Genomic DNA, 18,488 nt, shown 5'->3' with positions numbered 1-18,488 from the left:
ACTGTAATTAATGTAGGCACCAGGTTTTGAAAGTCTACTAGAACTGCAGTGTTTGGGCGATTGACTATTTTTTATATTTGGATAATCGTTTTAGTGATTTTTCACATATAAATGCCAACAGTGTGCTATTTTGTGATGATTTACTGCTTTTCTTTGTCACACGATATTAAACTGAGTATCTTTGGGTTTTGGGCCATTGGTCGGACAAAACAAGGCATCTGAAGACTTCAGAAGACAGCTTTCACTCTAAGAGATTGTAATTTGTAATTGAATTGGTGTTTTCTGACATTTTATAGACTGAATGATTAAAAACACTTTACTTGTAATCATATCACTTTTTCTAAGATCTATTGGGTAAATGTAATATAATTGCATATGATATGAACACAAAAATTAGGAAGGAACAAGGAATTGGTTGGATTGGTAAACCTTAATGCGAGCTGGTGAGCAGGTGGTTTCACTAGAATGCATTTCAAAAGCAGCTCAGTAGTTTGCTTTTTACCATCTCTCCTTAACACATACACCCATACAAACTCATGCTTCTACAGAATGGAACATCCACACATGGACACCAACTGTACTGTTTCAGCTCCCTGTGCACCACCACCCTCCACTTGGTGTAGAACACTTCCAGATTCTCGGGGGAAAGCAGTTTATTATGATAACAGGAAGAGTCCAAAAATTACTGAGCAGGGCTGCTGCGAGTCAAACTGCTAGAACACTCGAAGGAGTTCAGAGAAGACCGAAAATAGCATCACACACTTGTAGCTGGTGGGGGTGCTGACATGCTTTGCAGATGTGTGCGTGTGCCCTTTCATTTAACCACTTGTTCTTTTCAAAGAACCACAGGCAGAGATTCTTTACACTGTGTGCGGCTGGTGCTAATTTCATTCATCAACTGACAGAAGTGGAGAGTGTTTTAAGATTTACTGCATGACTTTGCACTTATGCATGTTTGTCTGTCTTCATGCTACTTTTCTGTTAAACATGGGAAAGATGGCTGAGAGATTGTTTTCACACAGGAGGCTGCTCACTTCCCCTTTTTCTTACCAATGTAAAAACAAACAAATTAAACACAGTATATGATGGACATCTTCATGACTCAGTGAGCTACAGTCTGACAGACACTTTATATTATACAATGAAGTACAGCTTATTTATTTGTGGCTTTTTATTATTCTTCTATTAGATTCTTGCAGACACGTCTCTTGCCAAAATGTCATGAAATTAGCCCATTTAGGTGCCAGTTTTTGCATCTTATGGCCCATTTACTGCAAATCACATATGGGTTTTTATCTGCTGAACATTCTGCAATGCACTGTTAGTAAGGTTTTTAAACTTGGACCATTATGTAGTTTTTTACTGTACTAACTCATAATAAAATAAAAATAACTATAAATAAATAAATATATTATCAGAGATTATAGAATAAGTAAGGAAAAGTTGAAATATTGGCTTCTACCAGTATGTTCTCCTTTGACATTTCCACTCCGGTGCAGAATGTCTGTTTTTGTTTTGGCCTGTGTGATTCCCACTGCTCATTCAACCAGATCGTAGTGCTGACATGTCATTTTAACACATTACGTGCCAGCGAGGTCATTTCACCCTTTTCTCTTCGATCAGGTTGATTTCCATTTCGACACGCCAGTTTGCCAGATATGAAACAATGGTATGCAAATACAGCATGCTGCACACATGGAAGCAAACAAACTGGATCAACTGAGATAGATTCCACCAAACCTAAAAACTCCTGAGCAGTACCAATTTTAAACACTTGGTGTCAGTGTTCGATATTTCTATAAGTCATGATATGAATCACCATATTTGCTCAAAGTTATGAGCAAGTTTCCTCTCTGTTTATTCTTTTTGGTTGTTTGAATTATCCATTTTCTATGTGACGGGGGGCTGGATCAAATCTCACATTGGGCAAGAGCCAATGGGTCACCGGTCCATCACAGCATATCATAATACATAACATATACTATGCAGAATACACAATCATTCACACTCAGACCTACTGGCAGTTTAGAGTCACCAGTTAACATAACCTGCATGTTTTTGGTCCATGGGAGGAAGCTGGAGAACCTGGAGAGAACTCCCCACAGAAGGGTCTCAGCAACTTTAAGCAGACATACAACACACAAGCAAAAGTATGTGGATACAATCTTCAGCATACTTTTTGTCTGAGGCTGTTTTAATGCTTTATGGGCCCTATCCATTCTTTCCATCCGTTTTCTATACCATTCATACTCTATAGGCTGTGTCTCCCACCTGATCCCCGTACACTGACCTTTCTTCCTGGTGTCCCAGCCAGTCCTCTGATGCCCGGTAGTCCTGGCTCCCCCTGGGTGGACAATAATCACAGTCTGAGAGGAACTGTGGAGCAGCAGCAGCAGCCAAATCCAACACCATTACAGTAATTATCTGTCTTTGCCCCTCACTTCAAGCACTGCGCAGCTGAGAGCACTGACGCAGCGTGGCAGGAGGAAATCACATGCACGCACATGCATGGAGCCAAAACTTGGAGCCAAACCTCCAGAATTGGACAGCTGTTCTCTTCACTGCTCTTTAAAGTAGAATTATGTAATTATAAATAATTTAATGTGTAGGCTGCTGGAATAATGTTTTATTTCCATGAGTTGACACATATTATATCCTGACAGTTAAGCTGGTTTAGTGTGAACTAAACTTGATCTCACCAATGATCCAGCTTCTCCTGGAGGTCCTGGCTCGCCCCCCTCACCAGGAAGGCCCTGATTACAAAAAATGAAAATGATTTACTATAAAAGCTGCTTCATCATTGGTTCAATATGATCACTGTGAGTGCTTTGCATGTTGGTGGTAAAGCTGGGAAGAGAGAGAGAGGGAGAGAGAGAGAGAGATGAGCTGTGTGTGTGTGTGTGTGTGTGTGTGTGTGTGTGTGAGAGAGAGAGAGAGAGAGAGAGAGAGAGGAAGAGAGAGAGAGATGAACTATCTGTGTGTGTGTGTGTGTGTGTGTGTGTGTGTGTGTGTGTGTGTGTGTGTGTGTGTGTGTGTGTGTGTGTGTGTGTGTGTGTGAGAGAGAAAGAGAGATAGAGAGAGAGAGAGAGAGAGAGACTGTGTGTAAACAGGTGAGTGAATGTAACTAGTTCTTAACTGATATAACTAACAGCAGATTTTTGGAGCATGCAGTACAGTATTTCATTGTTCTGGATTGTTTCAATAATAATAAACATACATTTGCAAAAAGCAAGCATATGTGTCCACTCCCATGTTTATAAGAGTATAAAACTTGAAATATATTACTAAAATATTACTGTACATTTAGAAAAAAATTAAAAAGTGTTAATAGATAGATAGATAGATAGATAGATAGATAGATAGATGAGACATAACCATTAGATCAAATGGAGATATACAACTGGCAGCAATCAGGTCATCCTGGTGATTGGCTGGCTGTGCAAGAGGAACTACAAGGTGTAGTCATGTTTTATGTTGGATTAAGAGACTTCAGCTATGGCTATGGTATGGCCCACAGTAATTGCAGTGTGCCTCACCAACCACATACTGTAATATGTACTTGTATTACTTGCATTTCCACTGCAACCTAACAGAAGAGGGTAACCGCACTGACCTACAGTACATGATTATCAGTGTTAACTGGAATTATCTCTCTCTCTCTCTATATATATATATATATATATATATATATATATATATCAAAAGCCAGAGGAAGTAGATAAACAAACAATAATAAATACACTGATACATGCAGTTTGTGGAGGCTTAAAAGGGGTGTCAAACATGTGCCACCAGGACCGGCCCGCAGAGGAGTCCAATCCGGTCCATGAGATGAGTTTGACCCCCCTGGCTTACAACTTGACTCACCCCTGTTGAAAAATGTTTAAATTCATACAAGAACTGCCACTCTGCTTTGTACATTTGGAACTATTTCAGCCTAACCTGGAATTTGATGCAATACTCTATCAAAGAAAACAAAGCAATTACAGTGTACTGTGTCACTGTATTAGTCTAGTCAGCACTGACTGTGCTTTACAAAGCGCTGTAGCTAGTAGTGTAGTAAGTCTCTGTTTGGTGTGCAGTATTCACTCACTCTCTTGTTTAACCAGGATAAATTTAGCCTTAGCTACCAGAAACCACTGCTGAATTTCTGTATCTCACCTTGGGTCCTGGGGGTCCTGGTTCTCCCAGCAAACCTGGCTCCCCTCTTTCTCCCTGGGCAGTATTAATAGAATCAGGCATTGTCAGTACTGGCAACAGTTTATAAAAGACACAGCATTGATAAAAACTGCTTCTTCAAGGTCTTACCTTATCTCCTTTAAGACCAGGCTCCCCTTTTGGTCCTGCTAGGCCATTTTCACCCTGCCCAGCAAGGGAAAACAGTAATTAAAAAAAAACACACAAGAAGAAATTCAGTGTCAATTTATCTGGAGGAAATACTGGACAAGACATTGACGACATCCAAAAATGTATCTCTGTAAGACTTTACATCAAGAAGTCAGATTTTGCAAATACATAAAGCTGTATAATGTTGGCATTGCAAGGCATTGCCTTAAAGGGAGCATGTAAAAGGAAAATAAGACACGTCCAGATATTGTTAAAGAGTAGGAGCCCAATCAGAAACTTTGCCTGCAATACATATAAAAATATGCATAAGATAAATAAGAAAACCACTCAAGCGAAAAACCATTCACAAGATATTTTAACCTATTTCCTCAGGCTATTGAATAAAATACTGTGATCACTGGTATCAAGGCACTGATTAAATCCAGAGGAACTCTGTTTTCCTCTATGTATTTCAAACAATAACTTTTTGTAGACATTCAAAATGAAAAGGAACGTGTGGTGTATGGATGCATGGATGTATTATAAGAACTGGGTTGGGCTTCCCAATGTTCACTTGCAGTATTGCAGTGAAAAATCCCCCTGCAGCCCAAAAAGCATTTTCCCAATAGACCCCCATTCTTAAAGAGACGTCTAGTCAAAGGTTATTATAATGCACACATTTTTACCTTCTCGCCTGGTAATCCAGGAGGGCCAGATTCACCAGATTTCCCATTTTTACCCTGGGGACAGAAAAAACATAAATTGATTCCATCATGTGCAGAATCTGTTGACAACAGACTGAAATAGTGAAAATAAAGGAAGTATTGAAGAACTGGTTAATACTTACAGGCTTACCATCAGGTCCTGGTGGTCCTTCCCTCCCTTTTTCCCCTCGGAAACCCTGTAGCATTAGAACACACAGTATAAATCACATTACATAGAAATAACATACTTACTGAAATTAACATACCACAGCAGTTTACTTGTTGGTGAACAACATTTTTATTTTAAAATAATAAAAATATAATTTTTGCAGAGTTTCACTCAATATAGTATCAGTAGCAGTCAAACGTTTGGACACACTTTCCCATTCACATCAATGAGAAAGTGTGTCCGAACTTTTGACTGGTACTGTATATCATAGCTCACCAGAACAAATCATGTAGCCTACAGAGATGTAAGGATGGAAGACAATCTAGAGGTTGGTTTCTTTTAAAGCAAGACTATTTGGTTGAGCAGCAGCCACTATTACCACAAGTGGCAAGAGCTGAACAACAGTAAATGCTGACACTAATGTAACAGAAGCTCAAGTAGAGTCATCACCTAGACGAAGAGTCATTAAGTCAGTGCACTGACTCAGTAATGTCATTTCTGTTAGCTAGCATTAGCCATTAAACAAATTGTCTCTTGTTGCCTCAAATCGGGGGTTATCTTGAAATAACTGACCGCTCACACTACTGGCTATATAACAAACCAACTACAGCCACTAAGTGACATTTACTCATCCACGTGAATGTGGATGTTTAGTGACGTAGTAACTACTTGCAGCTACAGTAGTTTACTTGTCAGTGAACGAACTTGCTAGCTGGCATGGCTAGGCTAACACTAGCCAGTGACAATCGATTCCAGAGCTTCTTTCTATTTTTTCTCCCCTGTTTTTTACATTCTCTGGTGTTTTTCTCACCACTGAACACCATTTTCAATTCACCAATTCAACAAAAAGTTGTTGTAGAAAAAATGAGGGTAGTGACATGGGGGAATGACATAGATAGACTACTGGCCAAAAGTGAACAGTGTGAAATTGGGTCATGGTTAGAACCATGGAGTACTGTGTGAGGATTCGGTATGTTTAAGCAGCTCTCCAAAAATGGCAGAGTTTCCAAAACATCCCTGCATAAATACATATTACTGTCAGTCATTAAAAGTGAGTTATTATAACTTTTAGTCATTAAGGGTCATTGGTAGAAAAGTTTCTACTTTTGGTATTCTGTACCAATTCCACATCAAATACTCAGTTGCAACTACATATTTCCCTCTTTCGTCTCTCTTTCCTTTTCTAGTCTTCAATTTGTGCATTGTGGTTGTTCCTCTCTTTCCATATAGCATATAGGCTATAGTAAGAGACACATCAGAGCATTGTCCAGTCCGTACATAACAGCAGAGCAATGGGTGGCTCTGCACTGATTATAGATTGCAGTTTAAAGGCTGTACCAAGACGGACAAGAGACAATTCATATACCAAATGTCCTGTATGTGTGTGTTACCATGCGTCCTGGCAGGCCACGCTGCCCTGGTGGTCCAACTGCACAGTTGCAGTCTTCCTCTTCCTCTGAGACTGTTCGATTCAGAGAACACTGAGAAAACACAAACATTTTGAATCAATGTCAGATTAAAACAATTTAAGAAATACATTAAACCTATACTTACCCTTTCATCATCCTAAGAGAAAGAAGACAGGAAATGAGGTCAGTTATTATCGGTGTACATACATACATGCAATCTTATACAGAATTTGAAAAATGCAGAAGAGAACAGGTTATAGATCTCACCACAGAGTAGATCTCACAAGCTGTCTCTCTCTCACTCTGATGAGGATCACAGTACAGACGCAGCTTCTGAATGTCCACCTGAATCCAAAGAGCATGAAAAACGTGATGACTTTTAACACGAATGGCATTAAATTGTGGAAAACAGACACTTGGCATGGAATGTCCATCATTTGTATCTTTTGCCAAAATATGTTGAAACTGAGGGTTGTGAGTTCAGAACCAGAACCTTTTTAGCCATAAACTGCAGGGACAAGGCATCATTTTTTTATAAAAAGACTCTATTTAGTGACTTGAAAAAGTGTTATTGTACACTAAACAACCTAGGTTACACACTGTGATATAACTTCCTAAACCTCCTCCTGTACATTATTTATTAATCTTTAAATCACATTTTTTGTAACTTTTTGGTAACTTTTGTAACTAACCGCATTTAAACAAAATAATTAACATTGAGGAATAAAGGAATAAAGCGAAAACAAATTTAGAGAAAGTAAAATAAACAAGACTGTTATTGGGAATAAATAGGAATGTCACCATTTGTCAAAGTTTCTCAGAGATGATGATCTGGTTTATAGTGTTTCATATAAATGTTGTAATATTTATGTGAGTAGAAATACAAAAAGTACATAATATATTAATTAATGCATTGGTGTTTGTATTTACACATCAGGAATGGTGATGGTGGTGTTGATATGAGATATCTGGTAATTAACTAAAAATCAGAACCAAGAATGAAAGGTCTTTTTTAATATAAGATTTTTTTTTTGCTATAATAAATTTTACAGATGTATTATTTATACATCTATTTTTATACATTTATTTTTATTAATGTACAACATAGAGCTGTGAGGAGAAGGAGATGACCAAGGCCAAGAATCTCCTCCAATAGTGAGACTATTTATATTTAACTCTCATTTATGTTGTTTGTAATAGTTTTCGGATACATGTTTATTACAAAAACAAGAGGTTTCAACCTATAAATGGCATCCTGTGTGACTGGGCTTTCAGTATAGTCACAATTATAGTACAGTAAATATTAGTTCAACCCACTTGATTTGTCCCCCAGCAGCCAGAACTGCAGGTTGGTACTGAAAAACATCCCCTCTGCCTACAGTTAAATGGTGCAATAAATCTCTTTTTCTACAGGATATATCACATTATTTCAAATAAACATTCATTGGATGGATTAGACATGAAACTTAGGAAAGACATTTATGGTCTGTAATGAAGCCTACTGATTTTGGTGAACCCCAGGCCTTTCATTTAGCATGTAGTATGGGTGCAGACTTTAAGTATTGTTCATGGTGTACTTGGATCTGTCATTCAGCAGTATGATTAACAGGTATGATTTGTACTCACAGGCACTGTGATGTCTGTTCCTCGCCTCTTAGCCACCTGTGTCTCCCCATTGATATAAATGGGCTCCACTGGCTCCAACATTACTTCCTGGATCATTTGATCATCAAGAAAACTGGTGACCTGGTGAGGCCTCACTATGAGTTTGAGCTGATGCCATTTTCCATCAAACAGACTCTGAGAGAAGGCACAAAGATGAGGTTCATGAATATGAATATAAATAGAATTTACTGAAGAGTTTGCTCACTTATGAGACTGAAACACATCGTTGTTCAAGCTCAGCGTCGTGAGCAAAGTTGGATATGAAAACGATTATTAACTTGTCAAATATTCTTTTGCTCAGCCTTCCACTTCTGTCGGCGGTCTTATGTGTGCGTGTGTGTGATCTTATTTTGTTAGTAAGGCTTGAAATGTATGCTCCCTAAATGCTCCATAAATAGTTGTGACCAGCAAGGTATTATGACCAAGAAGCCCTTAATTTTTCCATCACAATCTGTATTTAAAAGCTCAAATCATACATAGGGAGAGAGAAACAGAGCAGCTATTGTCTCTTTGGGACTGAGCCACAGCCGTCATTTCTAAAGGACAAATCACAGGCTTTTACCTTGTGCCACATCAAACCAAATCAAATCAAACATGTGCAAACAGAAAGTGAACATAATTACAACTCTGTTCAACACTCGAAAGTCTAAAGTCTAGGTGTGTGTTAGGATGGAGGCTGGTGGGTGCCTTTGGAAAAACAACCTAGCATGTCCAACAGGACGTATTATTACCTTGTGCTGCCATGAACACAGAGACATGTGCTCCAAGTGCTACACATCCACCAGCTAGTTTCCACTGAGGAAACACAGTGGTTTAGAGTAGGAAACTTTTTCTTTGAGCCCTCTCCTGGCTTCCATCGCATTAGATCTTCACCAGCTCAAGTGTATATTAAACTGAACAGGGGATGATGTTTAAGTAACTGCTAGTTTGGCTCTCTGCGAGTCATCTTAGTCAGACTCGTTCATAGCAAGCAACATGAAGGGAAGCTCGGGATTGGAAGAGACAGAGAAGACTAATGACACAGTATGTTCTTTCAGTGGCACTGCAGGAGAATAACAAATGGTAACATAGCTTGGAGTGTAATGGTCCATCAGTCTGAATCAGGGTATCAATTCAATGATTGATGACACAATATCAATATCATTGATTCAAAGTGAAAACATCGATCCATATCATCATTTTTAAGATATGCCTTTATTTCGAGTTTCCCATGGCACATCTGTGTCACCATTTCCATTCAAATGCACATCCTTTCAAAGCAGTCAAACAGTGCTGGCACTAGGCAGATAATGGCAAGCAGCCAAGAAAAAGACAGTGAGGATATTTACTCCTCTCTCGGAATAAATCAGCAGTGTGGAAATATTTTGGATTTTGGGGAAGGGATGAGTCAACAGAGCACATTTCATATGAAAACAATATCATTACAAGATAAAATACTCAGGAAACATGACGAATCTGTCCGGACAGCAAAAACATGGCATTGACCTGCATGCTAGCGTTGACATGTGAAATGACTACTAACCAGCTTTGACTAGCTTTTCCACAAAAAAGGGAACTACAACTCTAAAAGAGCGATGAGCTGTTGCTTGAAGTAACCTTTTGAGATCAAACATAACCTAATGCCAACCCTTTAACATGTGATAAAAGGGTTGGCATTATAAGCTGCAACTTCTGTCTACACCTTTCTTTCGGACTGCAGAGAGAAAAACTTTAAGTTGGCTTATTATGCTGTTTTGAGCTGCTCTATTTAAGTTTCTTTTTTCCTGTGTTTCTTTATGTATAAAAATGAATATGTATATGCAGACCGGAAAAAGAAAAAGAAAAATTAAACTTTCCTGTGCCTCATACGTGAGGTTACAGCGCTCTGGGAGCAGAAAGTAAGATCAGATTTTTTTTACATTCATAGTAATGTTTTAGAAATGCAGACAGTATTTATGAATAATACATTCATTACTTATTTTAGTGTTGAAATGCTTTCCATACTAGTGTGTGTTTGTGTGTATGTGTGTCTGTGTGTGTGTTTATTTTCATTTTAATCATCTACAGCCGACATTGGCAACTGGTGGCCCGTGGGCTGCATACAGTCCCTGTTCTCTGTCACTGAGAGTCAATTTCCAAATATCAATAAATTGTTGTTAAAATGGCGTTGGAAGCAAGCAGGCCATTACCACATCTGAACCAGATCCCAATGATACTGATCACTAACAGAGGGTGCTTAGAAAGCCAGGGCAAGCTTCGCAGCAGCCTCTACTACAGCCCGTGAGGAAGACTGACAAGAGTGTGAAGAAAAGAGACATGAGTGGCCTAAACAGAAAATTTAAACAAAGGGAACCATCGCTTTCAGTCAAGATGGGAAACAGATTATATTTTTAGGGAATTCAGAAACAAACCTAAACAAAGCACAAAAAGTAAGGAAATTTGTGTTTGGTAGATTATTTCTTTGTTGTTACAATGCTTCTTGGCATAAAAATCTTATACCATTGTAAAGCCTGTTTATTACCTTTTTAAATGGTGCCACATTTGTAAGGAACATGAATTTGTGGGATGAGCAGCAGAGCTGAGTGCGCCCATGACAAGATTGGAAAATCTCTGCCAATGCCGAACAGCCTATTCTGCTATTGACTCTTGTTTGGTGCTGTTTGGTGGATTAGATAACTGAAGTCTGAAGAAACAAGACATATTGGCAATTTAACAATTTATTAATTTAACAAACAGGATCCTCTGTAGTGTGTGGAAGAACCATACACAGACACAACAGCCTGTCACCTCCTCCTCATGCTGGCCACCTGACTGTTCACACACTGCTGTGGGATGACATCACATTCTTCAACCAGCACTTGTCGCAAGTCAGCCAACGTGATTGTGTTGGTCACTCTGGCACAAACAGCACACCCAAGCTGATCCCACAAGTGTTCAATGGGGTTGAGGTCAGGACTGATGGCAGGTCATTCTATTCTCTTCACTCCCAAATTCTGGAGGTAGTCTCTGATAAACCCCACTCTGTGGGGGCAAGTATTATCATCTTGGAGGATAGAGATTGGTCCCAGACTGTGAAGATATGGGATTGCCACTGGTTGCAGGATCTCATCTCGATATCTGTCTGCATTGAGTTTACCTCCAATGATGACAAGCCTCGTTTTTCCAGTGATAGAGATGCCACCCCACACCATCACACTGCCTCCACCACTAAAGAAGGCAGAGAAGATTTGCCAAATTTTTCATGGGCGCAACCCACATACTCAGCTGTGCTGCTCATCACAAGCCACACAGGCTTTCCAACGGTAAAAGATTTATTGCCAATAAGCATTGTTACAACAAAGAAATACTCTACCAAACACAAATTTCCTTTTTCCTTTTTTTATATGTTTAGTGTACCTGGAAACAAAATCATCTATGAAAGATTTCAACTTGAGTCACCATTACAACACTATGCACAAAGACAAATACAACAAGTGCACCGGAGCCACTGTTGTTGCTGACCTCAAGGGTAAAATAAGGTGACATCAGAAGCTTTTTACCAGAGCCACAACTATGCAGGAGGACTCCTGTATCACACCTGTTTGATTTTCACAGAAAATCTGGCCTACAAATTAGACTGAACAAGTGATGTTTCTCTGCAGGTTTGTCACTACCAGTCACCCCTTTGACATATACAGTACCAGTCAAAAGTCTGGACACAGCTTCACATTCACAAGAAAGTGTATCCAAACAAAGTGAATGTGCCTTGCTATGTGGTCAGTATATGGCTAATATACTAGCAAATACCCAACTTTGCTAACACATCCAGCAGAAACAAAGCAACACTGATCTTATTTGCAAAATTGTTTTTTCAAAAAGAAACAATCAGCCTGCTACTTTTGAATGTCTGTGTGTGAAAAAAGTGTTTTAAGAGCAAAACTAGGCTAACCAACACACAAAACTTGCAAAAATGTGATGCAACTTTTAATCTTACATTTCGTGGCTGTGTCTTGCTTTGAAAAGTAGTGTTTCTTGAGCACAGCCATCGAAATGTAAGACATTTTAACACATAAGATAGTATTTTCCAGCACTTTGAAATCAAACCTTAACCAAAGGCAAAGTAGCCAAATAAACATCAATCATTCTGTCTTAACACCAACCTCAAGGTTGCTTTTAAAGATGACTTTCTGGTTGGTGTTTGTTATACTAGTGGTTGTGAAAGTGACACTTTTGTCTTTTTCACCCAGTGTCACTGCAGCTTGGATCTCCTTATCCTTAGACAGCACCCTCCAGAGGTCAAAGGTCAATTTGCTAGAAGACCGCTTTAGACGTAGGGTGGCAACGAATACATAGGATGGAGGAAGGCCTTCTGGGAAAATGTCCCTAGTTGGAAGATAGAACAAAATACAGAAGCTAGACATGACTTTCATTTTTAAATAGTTGTTAACTGGGATAGAGTGACATTCATTAAAAACAGAAATGTGGAAGGCTATGATACACTTTCAACAGTATGCTACCTGGTATTCTCAGTAATGTCTGTGGAGGCAGTAAGGGAGAAGGCTGCCTCAGACACCAGGGAGCCAGTTATCTTCTTGGCCTTCTTCTGAATGTTCATGCCCACCATCAGCTCAAAGCCTTTCTCATCCCGAGATGCCACCGGGATTCGCGTTGGACACACAGACTCTGGAGAGAAAAGTGTAATTCATTCAGGCAGTTAACTTCTCAATAGATACTGTATGCAAGAATGTTTGACTCACAACTCAACAACAGCATACATCACCTTTGCTTACACTGTTAGGAATCTAACCTTTTTTTAATGGGTTAGTATTTAACTGGAACTCAAGTATGTGACAGGAAACTGGCACCAATACCATTTGTTACTTATTAGCAACAATGTCACCATTATCAGCTCAGTCAATCGCAGTGTAGAAAAGGTTTAGGTTTTTTTGCGTTGGAGATTCAAGAAGACAGCTGATGAACAAGACAAGTAGATAGAGAAAATATTCTGACCTTCACAGAGTTTCTGCTCCATAGAGTCCCTGATACGGTCAATGTTGGTGTAATCTTGAGCATACAGGACATAGGTGGAGGATGGTCTGTTGGCGATGGATACCAGCTCCGAGGTGGTGATCTCACTGCCAACTCCAACAGCAAATAATGTAATGCCCTCAGCTCGTGCCTCCACACTGGCATCCACCTAAGGAAACAGGTTGCCAGTGGTAAAAATCAGCCTCTCATGGTTAAGAAAGATGGACTTGTTTGAACTTCAGTCCCTTGTACCCTTGTTGTTCCTATGATGACTTGATGAAGACAATGAAAATGATGCCCCCAGGCCAGTAGTGCCTCCTTGTGCCTGCTTAAAGCACTATGTATTGGTGAGTTCCTACCATTTTTTGTGTACCATGGTTTGAAACTCTTTGAGACTGATGCTGTGATTTTGGATCCCATAAAAATAGTTCTCACTCAAAAAGTGAACACAATATTTACCACGTCATCCTGAGATTTGCCATCAGTGACCACCACAGCAATGCGGTTCTTAACTTGGCTGACTCGCTGGGAAGAGGGAAAGACATGGTCCACAGCAAACTTGATGGCTCTGCCCGTCTGCAAAACAAACAATTTCAATTTTATTGACAATATCTGTGCTTGCGGTGTTGCTGTGCATGCACCTGTGACGAGTAAACTTTTGCATTCCTGGACACAGCTAAGTGTAGTCTGCCTCTCTAGCCTCGGGCTTCTCCACTTTATGAGTTTATGAGTTTTTTTGTTTTTGAATGGAATACTGCAAGTTGTGAAAGATTTATATGATATTTAATAGTATGTTTTAAGTTTTAAGAGTAAAGTCTTTTTTTTCCTTCTCCCGTCCTGCCCTAAGCAGATGCCCAAGTAAACAAGAAGGAGTTGCTGATGCAGTGACAAGATCGTGAACCCTCACTGGCTTCCCACCAGCTGTACTTCAATGGATAACCAAATCAGAGGTGGGTGAGCCAATTGTATAAATGTACATATCTACCACCATCTGTAAAACCCCAGCAGATGCTTAGTTTAACCACTTCACTATTTAATTGAATTGATTGATGTTGTATTATGTCACTCAGCAATTGTATCATGCTTTGTCTTAAGTCTTAACTTAAGTTTCTTATTATCGCATAGTTGAATGAAATTCCTTACCATAGTTGATCAGTCAGTTATTTACTTTATTCTTCTTCTTTCTGAGGTGGGGGCTGATAACCTCACACTCCCAGATTTTTTTTTATTTTCAAACTTGTAGTCTTCAGCCCCAACCAACACTGTCTCAGGTGACATCACATGGGGCAATGTATCAGATTTTACACAGCTTCCTTTGGAGCCACAAAAAGTCTTTAGGCTATATAACTTTTTTTCACATATATAGTACAGTAGTTCTCCCCCCGGACCTTTAAACAGACTTGTACAGTGATTCAGTTTGAAGATATAATAAAACATATGCAGTATATTCTTGTAATATACACATATCAATTAGGACTGACAGTTTTCATAGCAAACATGCAGTTCCTGCCTGTGTGTTTCCTCCCAGATAGGTGATGCTTCGTAATGCCTGGATGAGGTCTGATTCACCCTGTTTCTTCCCCAGAGGAAACTCCAGACGAGGAGTGTCACTGTACTGGATCACAGCCACCTACAGCAGCAGACACAACAAGCCAAAAACTAATATTGGTATAGATTTACTGATGCTCTATGGCACTTGGAATTGGCACACATGCTGGAATAATATTCTGATTGAAACTAGCCATTAATACAGACACAGATACTGCAGCATACATCATTAATTTGATGGAAGAAAATAAAACGGTGTCAGTAATGAGTCCAGAAATTACAATCTCAGTTGGAAGGGCTAAATTTTGATGTACTGTAACACTTGTGCATTTGGTAGGTATGTTGGAATTCCTGCTTAGTGCATTAAGTATAATGTAGTTTATATTACCTGTGTGTAGTGGGGACTGATATCAAACTGGCTGGTGATGTTGATAAGCCACTGCTTGGCTATCTCGAAGTCATGGACGCCAACACTCCATGAGCCATCAACAATGTAGACTAGGTCATTTACTGCTGTGCTGCAGCCTAACACACACACATGCAAAAAGAAAAAACAAAGAGATACAAAACCTAAAATCTGTTTTCTGTTTTATTTCATATTTAGAGGTCAGTATTTAATGCTGCTGAAATCAAAATTATGTTGACAATTAATTCCAAATTAATTAACTCAGACTGTATCCAAAAGGTCTTAATAGTTTGTAATATGTTTTTACTTGCTTGTCTATTCTGAATTCACAATGTGTTGGGCTCTCTCATGGTATAACTGTGTCATATCTACCTGCTCGGACATCATCCGCCTCCTCTGCAGCATACAGCGGGGTCAGTAGCAATATCGTAGTCCATACAGACCACAGCAACATGGCTCTCTAGGAGGGCGGTTCACCTTGTTCGAGTCCAACTTGGCTAAACCAGCATCGAAGACAGCAATTTGAATACAACACACGGGTTTAACACTCTTACTACTGACAAGCTTGGTGTGGTGTCACTTAAGAACTGCTTTGCCATTTGTAGAGGCTGTTTTGATGAAGTGATTTAATAATGTAAGGACATTCTTGGCAGGAGTGTGAATGGCTGTGACCAAAATCACTCCATATATAATAGATACTCAATAGTTTACTCTACAAAATCCTTACTAGTAATATTTCAGCATGTATGAATCATCATTATTTGGCATCACTGTTCTAGTTTTAAAAATATGAAGCATGGTATTGTAGGAATGTTGTGCACATGCCATAGACACTAGTTATTTGTATAAATGTATACACTTAGAATTTGGACACTCAAATAAAATAGCAATGGGTAAATATTGTGCACTATACAGTAAATGGGGAATGATTTGGGATATTAGGTTTGTTATTGAGCTACAAGAAAACAAGGGGATGTATATTCTGCCTTGTTTCTGGAGCAGCACCTCATGATGGTAATGTCAGTTATTCATCCAATCCAGGCAAATCTATCTTGGCAGCTACTGGCCAGATTGCAAATACATTATGTGTCAGAAGATGACTCCAATTGATTAAGGTAACTCCTTAATGTTTTCTTCCACCCACCCCCAGCTTTCATCCAGGCCCACCTTAATCCACTGATGGTACAACCACTTTCACAGAAAAAATATCACAATCTAATCTGCAGATCATTGTGCTATTTGTAAACATTCATGCTCCCCACATGATGGACTCATTCTACTTTGCTAACCCTTAGGCCACAACTTCCACATTGTCATGGAAGATATTGGTTGAGAACATTCATGTTTGCCATTGTATAAACTCTTCTGACTCTGCGGACCCATTGCACCACCCTCCAGACAAAAAATTACACCTTGTCATAGTCATGACTACTTTGTTGTTCTTTCCTAAACTTTGGTGTTCCTGGGCGTAATATACACCACATCCTCTGGATGGCACTGGTTTCCACTGCAGGAACCTTTCCAGGAACCCAGGAACCATTTTAGATATTTTGCAGTGCTGAACATTCCTTACTGGACAAACACGAACTTTGCAGCTGCTACAGATTGTATACAGCTTGACTCATTCAAATACCAGTTGCTGCCACCAGAATCAACCTCAGTCCACAAGAGGTGGACATTTCTTTACATTTTACTAATGTTAAAAACAAAACACATCATCTGACTCCCCCACAAGTCTAAAACGAGCAAAATAATGAGAAAGAGAAATTGCACAAACATGAAAATGAATGTTATAGAGAGAGTAAGTGAGTTACTGGGAGAAACAACTGGATTCATTATTTGATTCACTGAGTACTGAAGTAGAAATAAATAATCATAAAACAGCTGAGCATTGATACTGTGGAGACAAGAGCTCTGTTGTTCTGCACGGCTCCTTTGCAACATCCATTCAGACATCAGAAGGGCACAGCAATTGATGCAAAGAGCAAAACATGACTGTTATTTCCTCTAAAAAATGATGGATTTGCAAAAATTATGGTTTGCATCTCAAACAGTCTTATTTGCCTGGTGTTCATGCTTTTTTAGATGAAGTAGGTCTGGTCAATGTAATACTAATTGCAGCATGTTTTCTGTACTTATGTGTGTTTAAACTATATCATTCTCATACAATTATATGCCTGAGCTCAAGCATGTTTTCCAGGAAAAATGTTTGAGGTCTTTAGACTATGTATTCTGTATAATGCATATTTATTTTTGTCTGTGCACACATTAGCAAGATTCAGTCCAACAGTCCATAAAAAGCTCACTTAACAGACAGTGTTACAATGTTGAGCTGGGATAAAGATACAGTATATGGCTTGAAAATGAGACACGCCATCTCTTTTCCACTCTGCCATCCCCCTTGTAAAATGCTTATGTGTGTTTTCATGTTGTGCCATGCAACATATGGTCTTGTAGTGTATTTTCTATGGAGCTCTCCCCCGTGTTCATCTCACAGCGCAAACATGGTTCAACCAACCACAAGGCTGGGCCGGAGAAAATAACAACGTGAGCACTATGCCGGGATGGGAAAACAGAAATATAAACATGGCAGAAGAGGGCTGCAGTGTGCTGGCATAGGCTTTAAAGACAGGGGAGGATCAGTCAGCTGAAGAGAGCACAGAGATACCACAACCTTTCTTTAAAGTCTCCTCCCAGCTCCTGTTTCCCTCTTTCTCTCTCTGAGTTTGACTGACACAATTTGCTATCATACAATACAAAACATACATTTGCCCCAAATCAGTTGGATGGGGGTATAAATAAAAATTCTAATTTGCAAAATGAATCTGTTTGGTATAGTTCCTGCATATAGAAAGTCCATATAATACCATTTGGATTCATTTGGGCTACATTGGGTAAGTGTGTCATGAGCTTGAAATGGGCAACATGTTTTCACCCTGCAAGGGCTAAATGTGGACTAAGGGCTCAGGGTGGAACTGGATGCACAGTTTAAGACCCATGTGTGTTCAGTAACACCCACTCCCACATGGCAAGCCCATGTAGGAATCATGCCCACTGGGTTTCATGTGGGGAAAGTGATTTTTTTTCGTCTAAAGGTCCCTTTAGATAGCCACTGTTAGAACTTAGGCCTATAAATAATAATAAATGAAGGCATATACTGTAATATAGGTAACTGGAATAGAGACTTAGCAGCTTCTGTGTAGTAATGTCGTCAGCTTGAAGCAACGAATATGACCATTGACAGTGTCTTTGTACTGACAGGCATCTTGATTTCC

At 39.3% G+C, this 18,488-nt stretch overlaps 1 protein-coding gene across 1 annotated transcript in view; it reads right to left on the bottom strand.

The window, feature by feature from the left end:
• LOC128382363 (collagen alpha-1(XXI) chain-like) overlaps window positions 1-15,667 on the bottom strand; it is a 54,841-nt gene extending 39,174 nt beyond the window's left edge. The window contains exons 1-17 of the mRNA XM_053342359.1: window positions 15,586-15,667; window positions 15,196-15,332; window positions 14,770-14,889; window positions 13,719-13,835; window positions 13,242-13,428; window positions 12,749-12,914; window positions 12,392-12,614; window positions 8,235-8,408; window positions 6,876-6,953; window positions 6,754-6,765; window positions 6,591-6,680; window positions 5,174-5,227; window positions 5,013-5,066; window positions 4,309-4,362; window positions 4,162-4,215; window positions 2,700-2,753; window positions 2,291-2,344 (exon numbers count right to left, since the gene is read on the bottom strand). Of these exons, the coding sequence (XP_053198334.1) occupies window positions 2,291-2,344; window positions 2,700-2,753; window positions 4,162-4,215; window positions 4,309-4,362; window positions 5,013-5,066; window positions 5,174-5,227; window positions 6,591-6,680; window positions 6,754-6,765; window positions 6,876-6,953; window positions 8,235-8,408; window positions 12,392-12,614; window positions 12,749-12,914; window positions 13,242-13,428; window positions 13,719-13,835; window positions 14,770-14,889; window positions 15,196-15,332; window positions 15,586-15,667 (1,710 nt within the window). The remainder of the gene's footprint in view (window positions 1-2,290; window positions 2,345-2,699; window positions 2,754-4,161; window positions 4,216-4,308; window positions 4,363-5,012; window positions 5,067-5,173; window positions 5,228-6,590; window positions 6,681-6,753; window positions 6,766-6,875; window positions 6,954-8,234; window positions 8,409-12,391; window positions 12,615-12,748; window positions 12,915-13,241; window positions 13,429-13,718; window positions 13,836-14,769; window positions 14,890-15,195; window positions 15,333-15,585) is intronic.
• Between the last annotated feature and the right edge of the window lie 2,821 nt (window positions 15,668-18,488).

This window comes from Scomber japonicus, chromosome 21 (assembly GCF_027409825.1).
Source record: "Scomber japonicus isolate fScoJap1 chromosome 21, fScoJap1.pri, whole genome shotgun sequence".
Taxonomy (NCBI): domain Eukaryota; kingdom Metazoa; phylum Chordata; class Actinopteri; order Scombriformes; family Scombridae; genus Scomber; species Scomber japonicus.
Note: the sequence above shows the minus strand (reverse complement) of the source record. Positions and strands in the feature narration are given on the sequence as shown.